Genomic DNA, 15,603 nt, shown 5'->3' with positions numbered 1-15,603 from the left:
TTTACAAGTTAAAAAATACACTTAGTTATGTTTTGTTATTGCTGAAGACATGAATGTCATGTTTAAAATTCAATGAGAAAAGAAAATATTTGACAATAAGAAAGCTAGCAGAAGGGTACTTAAAAGAAAGAGAAAAGGAGATAACCGAAGAGAATATCATGTCAGTCCGATTTATTGCTGCGGGACCTTGATTTGAATGTTTGGGCCGACCCAGACCATGTCTTTTCTGAGGAGGAACGAGAAGGAAAAAAACCCCACAAAGAATAAAATTCTTGTGAAGCAGAAATCAAGTTTGCATGATCCTCTATTCTCGATGTTGCCTGCTAGCTAGCTCATGGACGCCGTACTTTTTTCTACTTTCTCCTTACCACCGCTTACCTTTCTGAGGATCAAGCACACATGCATCTAGAACACAAAAACTTCAGATCTTTTCATCTTTCAGGAAAAAATATTCCATTAATTACTTTGTTCCTTATAGGCAGTAACAATTGTTGGACCGAGAAATTAAGCACCCACAAGCCTGCATATGCCTGTGAGCCTGCTTGTTTGTTTTACATTGTATTGGATTCCTTGTTGGGTAATTAATGAATAACCCATGGCTTCTGTGCAGTTCAAAGAAGTATCAGAGCTTATACTTGCTTCCAGCTCTAGGTAAAGTAGCATAGAAAGCTGTGAAACTTTATGGGAAGTCAAGCCCTTTCCGGTAAGCGAGCCCTTTCCTTTTCTTTTGAACACCTTTCCATTCGATTAAGGTTTCATAGTTTCTAATCAAGATATCACATCATATATTGATATTTAAACAAGTAATAATCTTGCTAGCTATCCCGATGTCTGACCACTTAGCTAGGAAATTAAGGAGGAACAAGGGCATGTACAGGGAGGCCATATAGTTTTTTCTTAGCCATATCGTATCATCGAGCAGTGAAGCTGGCAATTGAAGCCCTTCCTTTTTGTTAACCCAATAAATGACGTTTTGGATTTTTCTTTTTTTTTTTTAAAGAAAGGTTACAAATTGTAACTTTGAATAAAACATAAAAGGGAGTGTGATATTATCTTTTAATAGATTATCAAATACTTAAATGTTACAGTCGCATTCACAATTAAATTGGTGATTCTCAGATAGACACTAATTGATCAAGACAAGTATAATTGTAGACAATTCAATTTATATTCTTAAAACTATAGGTTTTAATTCCATCTAAAGAATGCTGCTAGCTTCATTGGAATACAAGCAACAAAACTAATTAACTTCAGAGGATTGCTTGAGGAGGTTGGCTCTCTTTCTTAATTGTCAAATCTTATCTAAATATTATTCTCATGAATTCCTAGTTCCGGCACATCATATATATATATTCACACACACACACACACACATATATGATCATAGCAATCTCTCTATAAACAAAAACTAGTTCGAGAGTACAAGCTAGCAGTAAATTCCAACGAAGAAAAAAAAAAGAACACAAGAAAACCAGTCTTTGATGAATTAAGAAACTGTATTAAAGATTAAGGCATGAAAGAGCTTGAAAGTTTTTAATTTTGTGATTTATTTCTTCTATCAAGTACAAAAGTATCAATAAAATCAAACAAGCACTTACTGTGTTAACATAACCTTACTAAAGTGAAACTCTAGGAATCTAGCTGGTAACTTCTCAACATTAACCCGATAATACTCTATTACAGGCTCAAAATCCCAGTCAAAAACCTTAATCCGTATTGCTCTATGAGTGAAAGTTTCTCCGGTGAGAAACAATTTTATGCTGCATGCATGTGTTGGCCACAAACTGCATACTCTAATAAATTCAAGGATATGCATATGCTTACATTTTTGAATGTATACTATAATGCTATATAGAGCACTAATTAATAGCTTTTCTTTAAGAAGTTTAAACAGTAGCGATCACTTTCATGAAAACTTGCAGCACCTGTACAAGTGCTTCTAATATCTTACTGCCAAAAGATGCATGGAAGTCAGTACCACAACTTGATATATCTTGATTTGTGTATTATTGTAATAAAACTGATTCTTAACACAAAAAGTTTAAGATTTTCAATCATTTGGCTGCCGCTTATATAAATTTTTAATTTTCTTTTCCGACACAAGTATGGGAGAAAACAATTAATATATATAAGACCATTGACCAAGCTTTTATTAATGTGCTGAAAATGTTGGACTATACCACAAGATTTTCATTTCCAGCCCTATTTTTTGCTCATTTGGCTTTCCATAGATGCATACCGAGTCTTAATTAGTTCGAACTTGTTCATCCAATTGTATGTTTTTTTGTGGAAAGTTATCCTAGTCAGCTGACCATAAACTACCATCTTATAATGAATTTAGAGGAGAAATCGGGAAAATTTTAAAATCAAGCATCTTCTCCATATAAAGATTGATACTACTTTTTTGATATTGATGGTGGAAAATATAACAGCCTCAAATATTCCAAATAAAGCTGAATCATCTTTTTCAGTGACAGAGAGCAAACTGGAGCATATACTTTATTTATTTAGTTTTTCGCACTCGGATAGAAACAAATGGAAAGTATAGAAGAGATAAATACTTACAAATAATATAAACATCACAAATTTTTAATCTCATGGAAGAATGTAGGAATAGAAAGAGGACTAGGGTTCTTCAGTCATCCAAAGTGGTAGAAAGAGTGTAATGAAGAAATCAAATTAAAAATAACCACAGTATTTTTTTTTATTTTTAGAATGAGATAATTAAACCCAAGTAATTGTAACTTGACTGAGAATCTCAAGCTTAGTTACGAGTTAATGCAATACAATTGTAATACAAGAAGAAAATGAGGTTATATTTCATTGTGTTCTACCGAAGATATCAAGAGGAAAAGTGCTTGTTCATGGTAGTAAATAGCAAATACCACCACCGGGGAAAAAACCCAGAGACACTTTCTCAACTATTTTGAGATTTACATGCAGTTATGAACATTTTTCTTCCATAGAAGGAAAGCAAGGGATGTCGTCATGCATCAAGACAAGATCCATGGAAGAAATCCTTAGAGATCACTGAAATCACAAGTCTTTAGTTAACAATTAATGGAGAAAGGGATAAGAAAAGGTGAAGATTTTACAAAGCTCAACTGCAAATGGTTTAGACAAAATTAAACATGGTATGCTAAAATGAGAAGGGTCCCTTTTTTTGTTTCCAAATTTGGCCATGCTTCAAACCTCATCATTGAACAACAAAATCATATGAGGACAAATGAATATCATAGTAATAGGAATCGTGCTTCACTTAGTATATATAGATGATAAACCATACAAATTACGTGCTTTATAATACATAAACTGACTAATTTTCAGTCACATCTACATGAAAATCACACACCATATGCTAGTACAACACTCTTCGAATTTAACAGCGACGGCCGGGAACTTAATCCCTTATTTTAGACGGTATTTAATTTGAAATCCACACAACATTAAAGGTAGACAAAGTTTGGAGAAACAAACATCACTTATCTCCAAACAGGTACCCCAGAGATGAATCCCCTCCGGGCACTGATTTGACTTTTGTAGACGGACGATCCTGAAAAAAATCATGAAGGAGGTGAATTATCATACATATGTGGCAGATAAAAATACTTGGTGAATGTATGTCCCTACATGAGGAGGACAACTCACAGTAATAAAGTTTCCAGTATTGTGGTCTTGAGCTCTGTGATAATTGTTGGAGACCTCCTTCTTCTCAGCCGAACCACTATCCGGTGGCTTCTCTACGGTAATGTCAACCCCATATGGTGGTAGGTTAACCGGGCGCAAAGGCGGAGGTGCACTTGGCTGCTCATCAGAACCAAAAAGGTAACCCAAAGAGCTCTGCCCGCCGCCGTAGCTCCCACCTCTACTCATGGCTTCTTATATAATTAATGATCAAGATCTGCAAATGACTCAATTACAAAGAAGGGAGAGAAGAGGAGAGAACCCTAATACACACACACACACACCAAGTTAGTGTTATGTAGCTGGAGATATGTTTACCTAACATAGGTATGCTGAATGTGTGTTTGGATGTTGATTATGATACACATACATCATGACTATTTAGTCATCAATGCTCATTATTGCACACCAAGACCGAATTAACCAGGAGCACGTCATGTACTGTTACTTTTTTCATAAAGGGGGCGTATGATTCTTTTTTAGCCTCGCTAGTATAAATATACATGGATGATGTCATTTGTCAGGGACAATTTACATCAACAGAAGCATAAAAAAAATACAAGATTCTATGATAATCTTCCAAGGATGTATATAGCAGCAGTTCAATTATAATCTTCCCTCATGCCAAATTAAGGAACTTCATTCAAGGTGTGTTTTGCTTAGAGTTTGTATTGTAACTGTGGTTATAGCTATATATATAGTTTATTTATGGTAGTTGCAATGATAATATTTGGTCACAAAAATACATGGTTGAAATAGAGATGGTTAATAATATGTAAATAATAATAATAATAATAATAATAATAATAATAATAGAAAACACCACCTTCATAGTAATTCTCCTATCTTTTAGTTTATTATCTGATCTGCTACGGGCTACGAGCCTATGCCTATGGTATAATTAGTCTTTCTCGAAAAGTAAAAATAAGAAGTGCTAGCAAGATTAAAGGAATTTTTTCTCATTTCAACCACTAAAAACTTGTACTTCAAATTCGACAAGAAGCTGACAGACATAGATATGGATGCTACTGATCATCAGGCAGGCTTAGAAGTTTCCTACCGGAGTCTAGTACACAAAAAAATTGTTATGGCCTGGTCTTCAATTGTATCTCTACAAGCAATGAATGTCATCAACATTAAGAAACCTTAGCTAGCATAATGCTCCACGTGTTTACCCGACTTGAATCTTACATTACATGGAGTGATGAAATTGTTAATTAAAATTTTACCTTAAGATTTTTCAGAAATACATAAATATATCAAATTAATTAGCTCTAGAAATGCAAAATACACCCCCCCTTGTAATTCAATATATAGTTCTTGGACAGAGCTACAACTTCATTATTATTATTATTATTATAAAATATTTTTCAATTAACTGTCATTCTTAGAGATTAAACCAAAAATATGTTATGACTTAAAATTCATGATTTTTTTTTTTTACAATTTAATCTAAACTTATTGATAAAAAGAGTTATATTTAGTTTTTGATTAGCAGATTTAAACTTACAACTGTGTTATCCCTTATCTCACTATTAAATTTAACAATTTTATTAACATAAATTTTTATTGGTATTTACACACACACAGAGTACATTAATACATATATTATTACAAACTCATGGAGAGAAAGAGTTTGTAAAAAAAAAAACTCTTATTAATAATTTATGGTTTGTTTGAGAGTTCATCGATAATAAATATACCGATGGATTTATAAATGGACATAGCATGCTAAAAATAAAAATTCTACTTTATTTCGTTAGTATCTCCATTGGTAAATTTAACATATTATTGATATGAATACTATATGTAATGTCATTGGAGTTTTTATTTGTTCGTTGATATATCTATCAGTAAATATAACATACTATTGACAAAATATCATCTATAATTTCATCGGTGAGTTAATAGTAAAGGTGGAATTTGCAGTAATTTTTTTTTAACTCTCTCTAGAATATACTGACAAAGTTATTCCATCGCTAAACCTGTTAGTAATATTTTAAATATATATTTTTAAAAAATATAATATATTTTTTTAAAAAATATATTTAATAGAAGTAGAAAAATAATTAAAATCAAATAAAAATAAAATATTTATTATAAATTTAAACATTTGTACATTTAAATACAATAAATCCAAAACAGAGAAGGCGCTAAAGGAGAAAAAAACCGGTCATCACTAGGATCATGGGTTAGTTAAGAGTGCATATGCATTACCCATATGTGATCTTATCTTTAATACCAATTGGTAGAGTTTTTCGTAATCAGCAATGAGTCGTTCATATTTTTCATTAAGATAGGTCATCTGAGCATGTACTTATTAGTCTAAAATCGTCATGAAGTCCAGATCATAGTTATCAAACCTAATCAAGGGGCTGGGTTATGGGTTACATGGGTTGACACCTAAAAAAATTAAAAAAAATATTTTTGTTTTTAATATTTCATATGAAAAAATTAAAAGCAAGTCATGAGGATAAAGGTTATATATGTTATAAATAATAAAGTTTAAAAGATTATTTCAAAAGCTTTTTTAATCCCATATTAGAAAGATAATATCTTATTTTTTTAAGTTAAAGTATTTAAACCAAAATGATTTTTTATCTTACATTGAAAAAATATAATTTTTTTCTTGTGAACATAAAATATTTATACTAAAAGGCTTCAAATCTCACTTGAATTTACTAAAGAGCTTCTAATCTCACATTGAAAAAATAAAATATTTTTCTAATATTTATATAGTGAACTTTGGAATAGGTTAGTAACCAACTAAAAACTATATAAAAAAGAGGTTTCTAGTTAGGAGGAAAAATACTTTTAAAAAAGCAGGTCTTTACTGGATTTTACCAGGTTACCTGAGTCCTAGGTTGACTCGATAGGTTAGGCCAGGTTTGATAACTATGCTCTAGAGTTTGAGTGCTCGAAATTGATTACGAGTATTCAATGGTTAAAGCACTATGAGCTCTATAAGGTCAGGCTCACGTTCAAGAATTGTAGTTACAAGAAAAAAATGTTATCAGTTATATATGCATGTGTGTGTATTTTCCATCTGCTTCGCATGTGAAACGAATCAAACAAAGATTGGTGTGCATGATAATGGGACTATGAACACGTCGGTTTTGATTTTTGCACCAAATTGTGATGGTCGCATGAAATATGCTTATGTGACACACTGAATGTATTCTGTCTATATAGTTTTTGACATGTACTTTAGTCTGAAATCCTTCCAAATCGCCACATCATTCCATCCTAGAAGCTCTCTTTCTTTTCTTATATTTTTTGGTTTCTTTTATACCTCGTACCAAAAATCATGCAACCTATATGATACAAATTAATTATTTGTTAGTAAATAAAAAATAACATTTTAATATTTGAAATAAAAAATTATCCTGAATTCGATCTTATCTAATTATAGTGTGATTCTTTCCAACCCTCCTCATAACATTACTTTTGGCTCTCTGTCATTCAAATCTCCTATAGTCTTTACAATATGCCGATAAACACATTTTATCAGTATACATGTATGTAATGAACATCATAAATAGTGTTTGAGAGAAGGGGAACAATTCCCATAGTCACTAAAATATACTGATGGACACATTCCTTAAGTATATTTGCATGTAATATACAATTTATCATTATTTCCATTAATATCAAACTATATATTTGCATGTAATATACAATTTATCATTATTTCCATTAATATCAAACAATATCTAATGTTAAATTGTATTTGTATTCCTTATGTATTCATCCTATAAATACTTAAATTCACAACTGAACATATAACATAATAACATCAGTTCACATCACAATAATAAAATAAATATTTTCTTATCATTCAATAATAAATTAATATCATTTACATTATATTGAAGCGAATTTCTTTCATAAATATTTACATTATAGTTTATGGCATTACACATTCGTGTTGTGCAAATTAATTAGAATTGTCTTCCTCTTCCATGTTAATTCCATCATCATCATCTTTATTGACTTGTGTATGTCTACAGGAGTTCAAAACATCATTCAATTTATTAGCATCAATATTAACAAAAATATTCTAGGCAATGCAAAATTTTGAATTTTCTTCCAAATCATTAGATGAAATAACTTGATATAGATCAACTAACTCACCAAGTTGAAAAAACATCATCTCTTATAGTTAATTCATTGTTGCCATCCTAAACAATCTCGATATGACTTCTAGGTTTGGTTTTCACCATGGATAACAAATGAACTCTTGAACAATCATTTCTAAAAGAATGGGTGTATGTGTAATAAACTTGTTGGCATTACTTGACCAAACTATGATGAAGATCTACTTTAATTCCTCTGTCAGTGGTGTCATACCAATAATATTTGAATAAAAATACTTTGTTATGCTTACTATGATATTACAATTCAATAACCTCTTCCAACTTTCCATAATAATAAACTTCAAACTCATTAGAATTAGTCCCTTAACACAAACCCTAATGTTATTTATCTTTCTACCCTACTTATATTCTTCAGTATGAAACATATATCCATTAATGAAATACCGTTATAGCATTTTAACTTTCTTTCATGACCCAGATTTAGTAAAGACAACGTAACATCAACATTCCATCCCAATTGATAAACTTGATACATGAAGTACAACCATGAACATTTAATGAGAAATATATAATGAAATTAAATATCCTGAGAGATGAGAATAATTGAACACTACTTATATATGTTTTGAACCATATGAAAAAAATGTTCATCTTATAATCAAAAGATTTAGGATTTAGTTAGCCATGAGTTTTGGAGCCGTAAATATTGACGATATTGCCTACAAGGAATTCAACAATGTATTAATTTATGATATTATAAAAGATAAATTGTTCAAAAATAACAATATGTTAAGTAGTATACTTATTATATAAAAAGTCTTAGTTCATCGTAGTTAAATAACATATAATTATGTGCTTATTTGAATTTTATTTTTGACAAATATCTTATGTAATTTTTGGTACGGGTTATTAAGGATTGGAGAATATAGACAAGTTTTCATAAGAAGGCATTTCCCCATAATTGTTATGCCTTGGAACACGATTGATTATTGTTTTGAATTAAGACTTGAAATAGTCAAGATATATATTGAGATCTCTTCAACAATATAGGCTTCATATATTAAGACCTCAATACACACTTTATTTTTTACTTTTCTCTTAAGATTGAACAACTATCTATATGGAATTAAATAAATGTTTTGAAATATGCAAAAAAAAAAAAATTAATTATGATGCATGTGTAATCTTTAATCTCTTGAATGGATACATCCACCTATATTCAACTCGACCTTCAGGTTTTGCCTCAGATGGTAAATGTAAGGGTAGATACTCCATTGCATAAATAAATTAAAGGGAATATCATTGTAAGTTTGCATTTTATTTAATTCATTTCATGTTCCTTTTGACAATAAATCCAGGTAAGTTAATGAAATGAGTGTTATTTAAACATGTTGTAGTCATGACTCTTCATTCTATACCATCTACAATCCTCTAAATTTACCAATATTGATATGTTTGAGGGATGTCAATGAGAAAAACACAGACTTTTAAGCTATCAGTAGATAAGAAATTATGTATTCTTATCTAAGACGAGGCTGACTTTGGTTTTTGCAGCCCATAACCTAATATAAATAGACTTTATATTTCTATGATGATAAAACAAATTTATATTTATTTTAACCTTGATGTTGTCCTTTATCTTTCTTTTCACATCCATAACCGTGTTGAAAATATTATCAAACATATTCTTTTTTATATGCATGCAATCAAGGTTATGGTGGAGAAGATTAATCTTCCAATAAAAAAACTCCTTAAAAATACTTTACTTTACCTAATTGTGGGTCAAACCAAAATCAAGAAACTTTTGTTTATCATATTGAAAATCAAACAGAATGTTAGCATACTCTGACATCACGTCTTACAATTCTTTACCCAAAAGAAATGACGTTGCAACATCCCTTTTAACTCTGCCAAATAAAAATGTCCTTTATGTTTTTTCTAAGCCTATGATTTATTTGTAAGAATGTTTGATGATAGTAAAAACAAAAAAGAAATTTTACCATTATTTGTTAGCATTCACTATTTATTAGTGTGAATACCTTGTTATTTTTTATATAGTATGTATATGCTAGTTTTCTATGCGTGCTCCAACCAGAAACTATTTCATAAGATAGAAAATCATTGATAGTCCACATCAAAGTTGCATTCATTAGAGAATTTTGTTTCCTCGAGACATCATAAGTCAAAACCTTGAATGACCATAACTGTTTCAACTGATCAATCAACATCAAAGAAAAATACATGTTTTGACCCAAACTATTAAGACCATGTATTCCTATAGATAAAAAAAAAAAAAAACTCTACCCTCACACACATCCCCGATAGCAAGTTTAAATTGTAAGTATCACCGGCTAACAAAAATAAGTAGCAGAAAATGACATGAATGGATTGAATCTTTCTATACATAACCCAAGATATTCGTTCCTTGTCTCCACTAAAAACTAAAGATATACATTGTTCAAGTGTTTTCAAAATTCACCATCGAAAGGGTGCACCATCACTCCATCCACAACATCATGTGATTGATGTTATGTCATATGCTAAGCAATCTTTGATGACATGAATAACATATGCAGTCTATATATGATTGTAAAATATTTAAGTTTTTTGTACTACAAGAGTCCTTCCCCTGCTAATCATGAGTTTATAATGAAAATGCTCACATGTTCTGTACTCGATCAGTTATACATTTTCAAGGTAGTATAACATGCAAAAGTTTAAATATATGTTAATTCTCTACTATTCTAGATCGATGAGTTTCATTTTGGACTAAGTAGCATAAATATTCCTTTTCAGTTTGTTCCCTTCAAGTAAAATGCTTATCGCTTATTCATAAATTTTTTCATATCCGACTTCACTCAACCTATAATCTGACTTATGAATACTTGTACAACAACTAATTTATTATCATTTGTATAAACATCCCATAATAATTCATCAGAATATTTCAAAGGATTAAAAACTTAGTCACGTCTCCTTTAGGTTCTTCATCTAAGATTGGACGTTGACCGATATAACCTTGATTCATTCTTATCACATTCATAACCATATTCTTATAAGGATTGTTATTGTCATCTATAACTTCATGCACGTTACTAGAACTAGAAGTTGACTCAATCATCCTTTCTACCATGATACCGTGAGGAATATATAGTTCTTCATGTGCATACCAATACAAGTATTTCTTTATGAACCTTTTTTTGTAGAAGATGCATCATTGCAACATCTGAATCAAAAACTTTTTATTTTTATACCTCTTATATGGACATTTAATATCTTTTTAGTAATATTTCTTGGATTAGATATTGCATAATTAATAAAATCTTGAATCTTATTACAATAATTCATCATTTATAACCCTTAGGTTGAATCTCTATATATCCATGAACAATCATTCATTACTTATACCAAACATATATAAAATAATAATGACAACATATATTAATTAACTACGTTAACTAAATAAATTTTTAAAAATAGTAATTTAGCTCAAACTTATTCAATCTATTTTAATATTACTCTTAATTTATTATCAATTATTTATATAAATTCAAATGTCTATATACTTACCAAAAATTTCAGCTAGACAATAAAATTGACAAAATATAAAATGAACCTGTTAAATAAGCCATTATTTATTTCATTATAAAACACCTAAGTGAAAAATTCAAACTAAGTTTCTTCAATTACAAACAAATATAATTTTATAAAATCTAAAACTAACCCTAACATGTACAAATTATAAATCCATACTATAAAATAAATTTATATAAGAAAAAAATGTAAAAAAGTAAACACTTAAACAAATACATATACTACAAAAATATGAAAAAATAACATTTTAAAATTAATTTCAAATAAAAAAAAAGATAGATTTACTTATTTAAAATAGAGAATTCTCAATAAAATTTAAATCAGAACACGGATGCTGACAAACCAAATGTTGTGGTGGTTAGATTTGTTATGGGAGGTTAGATTGTGTTGAGTTTGGAAATGAAAGGGAGAGGTTGTTTGTTACAGGGAAAAAAAAAGCATAAGGAAAAAGATGAAATAACGAAGGAGAGAAGAGTCGAACACGATATCATAAATTAAATATTACCAACAGAATTATCCTTTAGTAACCTTTCAATTATTTTTTCAGTAAAAATATCACATTATCATATAATTTGTCTTTTTTTAATCATATTATAATCCCCTCCGTAATTCTCTCAATATATACCGGTAAAAGTTTTCTATTGGCATATTTATGGACATAACCATCAGGTAATTTTATTAGTAATGTCATTTGTAAAAGTTATACATCATTGTATTATTTGACTTTTTTTATTTTTTATTTTTTCATTATAATTCTCTCGTTATAAACAAAAAAAAATTTCTATTAGTATTTATCAATAAATACAAAAATAAAAAATTGTATCTATAAAAATTATTGTAATACACTGATAAAATATTTTTTTATCCCGTTTCCATTTATATTTGTTAATTTTAATAGGGTATGGAGCCATCAAAATGCACATGATCGTACGGGAAAGTTAGTGTAGATGTCAAATACTAACAATTATACCAAAGTAGCGGAATAAGTTGGTTAATTGTCATCTTGTGGGCTCAACCTGCTTAACTAGAGCAATGTCAACCAGAATTTGAGATTAGCGACAGGACCCGTCTCTAAGTAATATCGCTAATCACACGGATTGTGCCATTATAAATAGGGAGCAGGGGGGCCATTCTGCTGGAATTTTGTGGCATCTAAGCAAAATCTCAGCGGTCTGCAAGAATTTATCGTACAAAAGGGTGATGATACCACACTGTGATAGGTACAAAAATATATATATATATATATTTCTTTGCGAGTTACTGTGACCTCTGTTTTAAGTGTCATCAATCTCGACAGGTTGAGGTGGTTTGGGCCTAAACCACACATTAATTTATGAGCTAAAGAGATGTTTAAGTAAGGTTAAATCAAGATAATGGGTGACTTTAACAGGAAAATATGATGAGAAATTATAGCTTTTGGTTGGCCTAGTGTTGCAAATTGGACCCATCAATTACTTGTACTACTCGATAAAAAAGTGTGAAAAGATAGAATTAAACTATCTTAAATTCAGATGGACATGGTTAGGTTGGAAGGGAGCTTGTAGGGCAAGGGAATCCATTGAACATATGGTTTAATTTACACAGCTGTCTTCGGCGTAGTTAGTGTATAATAACTATTTTTAAAAATATTTTTTTAATTTATTTTTTATTTCAATAAAACATAAAAAAAATATTAACACTTTAAACAAAAAATTTAATTTTTATAAAACATTGTTTGAGCCACATTTTCAAATAACACCTTAAATAATTATAAATTAACTAGTTATTTAGGTCATGCCTTGCTATAGTTCAAACTAGTTGCTTGATCCACGCGATACTACGAATTAATTTTTTTTGCATAAAAAATATCAAAAAAGATTAAGATCTAAAAGTGTTAGATTTTTTTACAAAGCTATACCCAAGAGTCTTGGGTTTGGCTACAACGTCTGACCCAAGAGTAATATTTATAATATTAATAATAATATTAAACTTGCATTACTAAAGTTTAAGTGGATCTAGCTGCAATACCAGACTCAATAGCTTTAGATGTGAGTTTGACTACAAAATCATATTATAAAAGTGTGATAATTAAATAGATTAATTAAAAAGAAAAAAACTAATGAAGAAAAAGAAAAAAAAATATGAATTAACTGGGCTAACCCTTTAAACTAGGTTAACTCGTCAAACCTTGGATTCATGTCGTAAAAGTTTGATAATGAAATAGGAAAAAAAAATTGACGGGTTAACCGAGAATTAACTGGGCTAGCCCGTCAAATCAGGTTAATCCATTAAACCCAGGATCCGTGTCATGAATGTTTGATAACTAAATAGAAAAACATTTAACATTAACAAACTAAATTAAAAGAAAAAAATTAATTAAAAAAGAAAAAACAAAAGGCATCAGCCTTTTCTCTATGAACTACACTGTGAAGAAAAAAAAAATTTGAATTAACCGTGTTAACCCATAATTAACTGGGTTAACCCGTCAAATCAAGTTAACTCGTTAAACTTGAGATACATGTCATGAAGGTCTAATAATTAAATAGAAAAAAAAATTAACATTAACAAACTATACTAAATAAAAAAAATTAATTAAAATGAAAAAAAAAAATTGGGTTAACCCATCAAACTCGGGATACGTGTCATGAAGGTCTGATAATTAAATAGGAGTTTTACATTAACAAACTAAACTAAACAAAAAAAATTAATTAAAACAAAAAAAAGCAAAAAAAAATAATTACGGGTTAACTCGTCAAACCTTGTTAACCCGTCAAACTCGGGATTTGTGTCATGAAAGTTTGATAACTAAATAAAATAAAAATTAACATTAACAAACTAAATTAAACAAAAAAATTCATAAAAAGAAAAAAAAAACTCTAAAGGCATAAAAAATGAAAAAAAAACTGGAAAAAAAAAAAGACAACTCAGTATTGGGACTACAGATTGCACTGTGCAGCCCAAAACGAGGCCAACCCATTAAACTCAGGATACGTGTCATGGAAGTCAAAGTTAAATAGAAAGAAATTCAACGTTAACAAACTAAACTAAAAAAAAAAATTAATAAAAAAAAAAACAAACTCTAAAGGCATAAAAAATGAAAAACAAACTGGAAAAAAAAAAAGACAACTCAGTATTGGGACTACAGATTGCACTGTGCAGTCCAAAACCAGGCCAACCCATTAAACTCAGGATACGTGTCATGGAAGTCGAAGTTAAATAGAAAGAAATTCAACGTTAACAAACTAAACTAAATAAAAAAATTAATTAAAAAAAAAACAAAAACAAAATTCAGGCTAACTTGTCAAATCAGGTTAACCCGTTAAACTTGAGATCCGTGTCATGAAAGTTTGATAACTAAATAAAAAAAATTAACATTAACAAACTAAATTAAATAAAAAAATCATTAAAAAAAAAACTGGAAAGACATTAAAAAAAAAAAGCCCAACAAAAAAAAACTAAACTCATCAATGTAAAAAAATAGAAACGAAAAAAAAAAAGAAAAGAAAAAAGGTAAATCATCAGTGTTTTACTATGGACTGCATATTATAATAATAAATGAAAAAACTAATTAAAAAGAAAAACCGGAAAAAAAATTTGGATTAACCCGTCAAACCCGGAACCTGTGTCATGAATGTTTGATAACTAAATAAAAAAAATTTAACATTAACAAAAAAAATTAAACAAAAAAAAATATTCATTCAAAAAACAAAGAAAAAAATTGCATGAAAAAACAAAGCAAAAGGCAAAAAAAAAAAAAAACGCAGCATTTCACTATGGACTGCATTCAAAAAAATAATTAATTAAAAAAACCAGAAAAAAAAATCTAGGTTAACCCGTCAAACTCAGAAACCGTGTCATAAAAGTTTGATAACTAAATAGAAAAAAATTTAACATTAACAAAAAAAATAAATAAAAAAATATTCATTAAAAAAACAAAGAAAAAACAGCTTAAAAAAAACAAAACAGCTTAAAAAAAAGAGGGAAAAAATAGTTGATGAGTGTTTTACTGTGAACTGCATTTTACTATCTATAATAAAACACTAAGCAATTTTAGTTATAATTTAATAAAAAATAACACAAAACAATAAATATACATGCAACTGTTCTCTGAAACTGAAAAAATCCTAACAATGAATTAAAAACTTAAAGCATACGCATAATAAAATTGACCATGGTCTTGATGAGTAAATAAATATTAATATTATTATAATACTATTTTTTAATCAAATAGTAAGTCAAGAATTTAAAA

The 15,603-nt window shown here is 29.1% G+C and overlaps 1 protein-coding gene and 1 long non-coding RNA gene across 2 annotated transcripts; one reads left to right on the top strand and one right to left on the bottom strand.

The window, feature by feature from the left end:
- Positions 1–115: 115 nt before the first annotated feature.
- On the top strand, positions 116–3,453 carry LOC105129098 (uncharacterized). The gene is made up of 2 exons (XR_843003.1): positions 116–532; positions 611–3,453. It is a non-coding gene; the product is annotated as an uncharacterized LOC105129098 (long non-coding RNA).
- LOC105129099 (protein SPIRAL1-like 5) lies at positions 3,240–4,124 on the bottom strand. The gene is made up of 2 exons (XM_011031043.1): positions 3,649–4,124; positions 3,240–3,553 (listed from the first exon to the last, which is right to left on the bottom strand). The coding sequence occupies exons 1-2, from the start codon at positions 3,871–3,873 to the stop codon at positions 3,479–3,481; spliced, it is 300 nt and encodes a 99-aa protein (XP_011029345.1). The 5' UTR covers positions 3,874–4,124; the 3' UTR covers positions 3,240–3,478.
- Positions 4,125–15,603: the final 11,479 nt, after the last annotated feature.

This window comes from Populus euphratica, unplaced genomic scaffold (genome assembly GCF_000495115.2).
Source record: "Populus euphratica unplaced genomic scaffold, PopEup_1.0 scaffold48.1, whole genome shotgun sequence".
Taxonomy (NCBI): domain Eukaryota; kingdom Viridiplantae; phylum Streptophyta; class Magnoliopsida; order Malpighiales; family Salicaceae; genus Populus; species Populus euphratica.
This window is presented reverse-complemented; position numbering and strand designations above follow the sequence as displayed.

Bases quoted from the DNA above. Each gene is read 5' to 3' on its own strand.
- LOC105129099 (XM_011031043.1), bottom strand. From the start codon at position 3,873: ATGAGTAGAGGTGGGAGCTACGGCGGCGGGCAGAGCTCTTTGGGTTAC. The intron at 3,554-3,648 runs GTGAGTTGTCCT...GATTTTTTTCAG, and splicing joins ATACTGGAAACTTTATTACT to GATCGTCCGTCTACAAAAGT.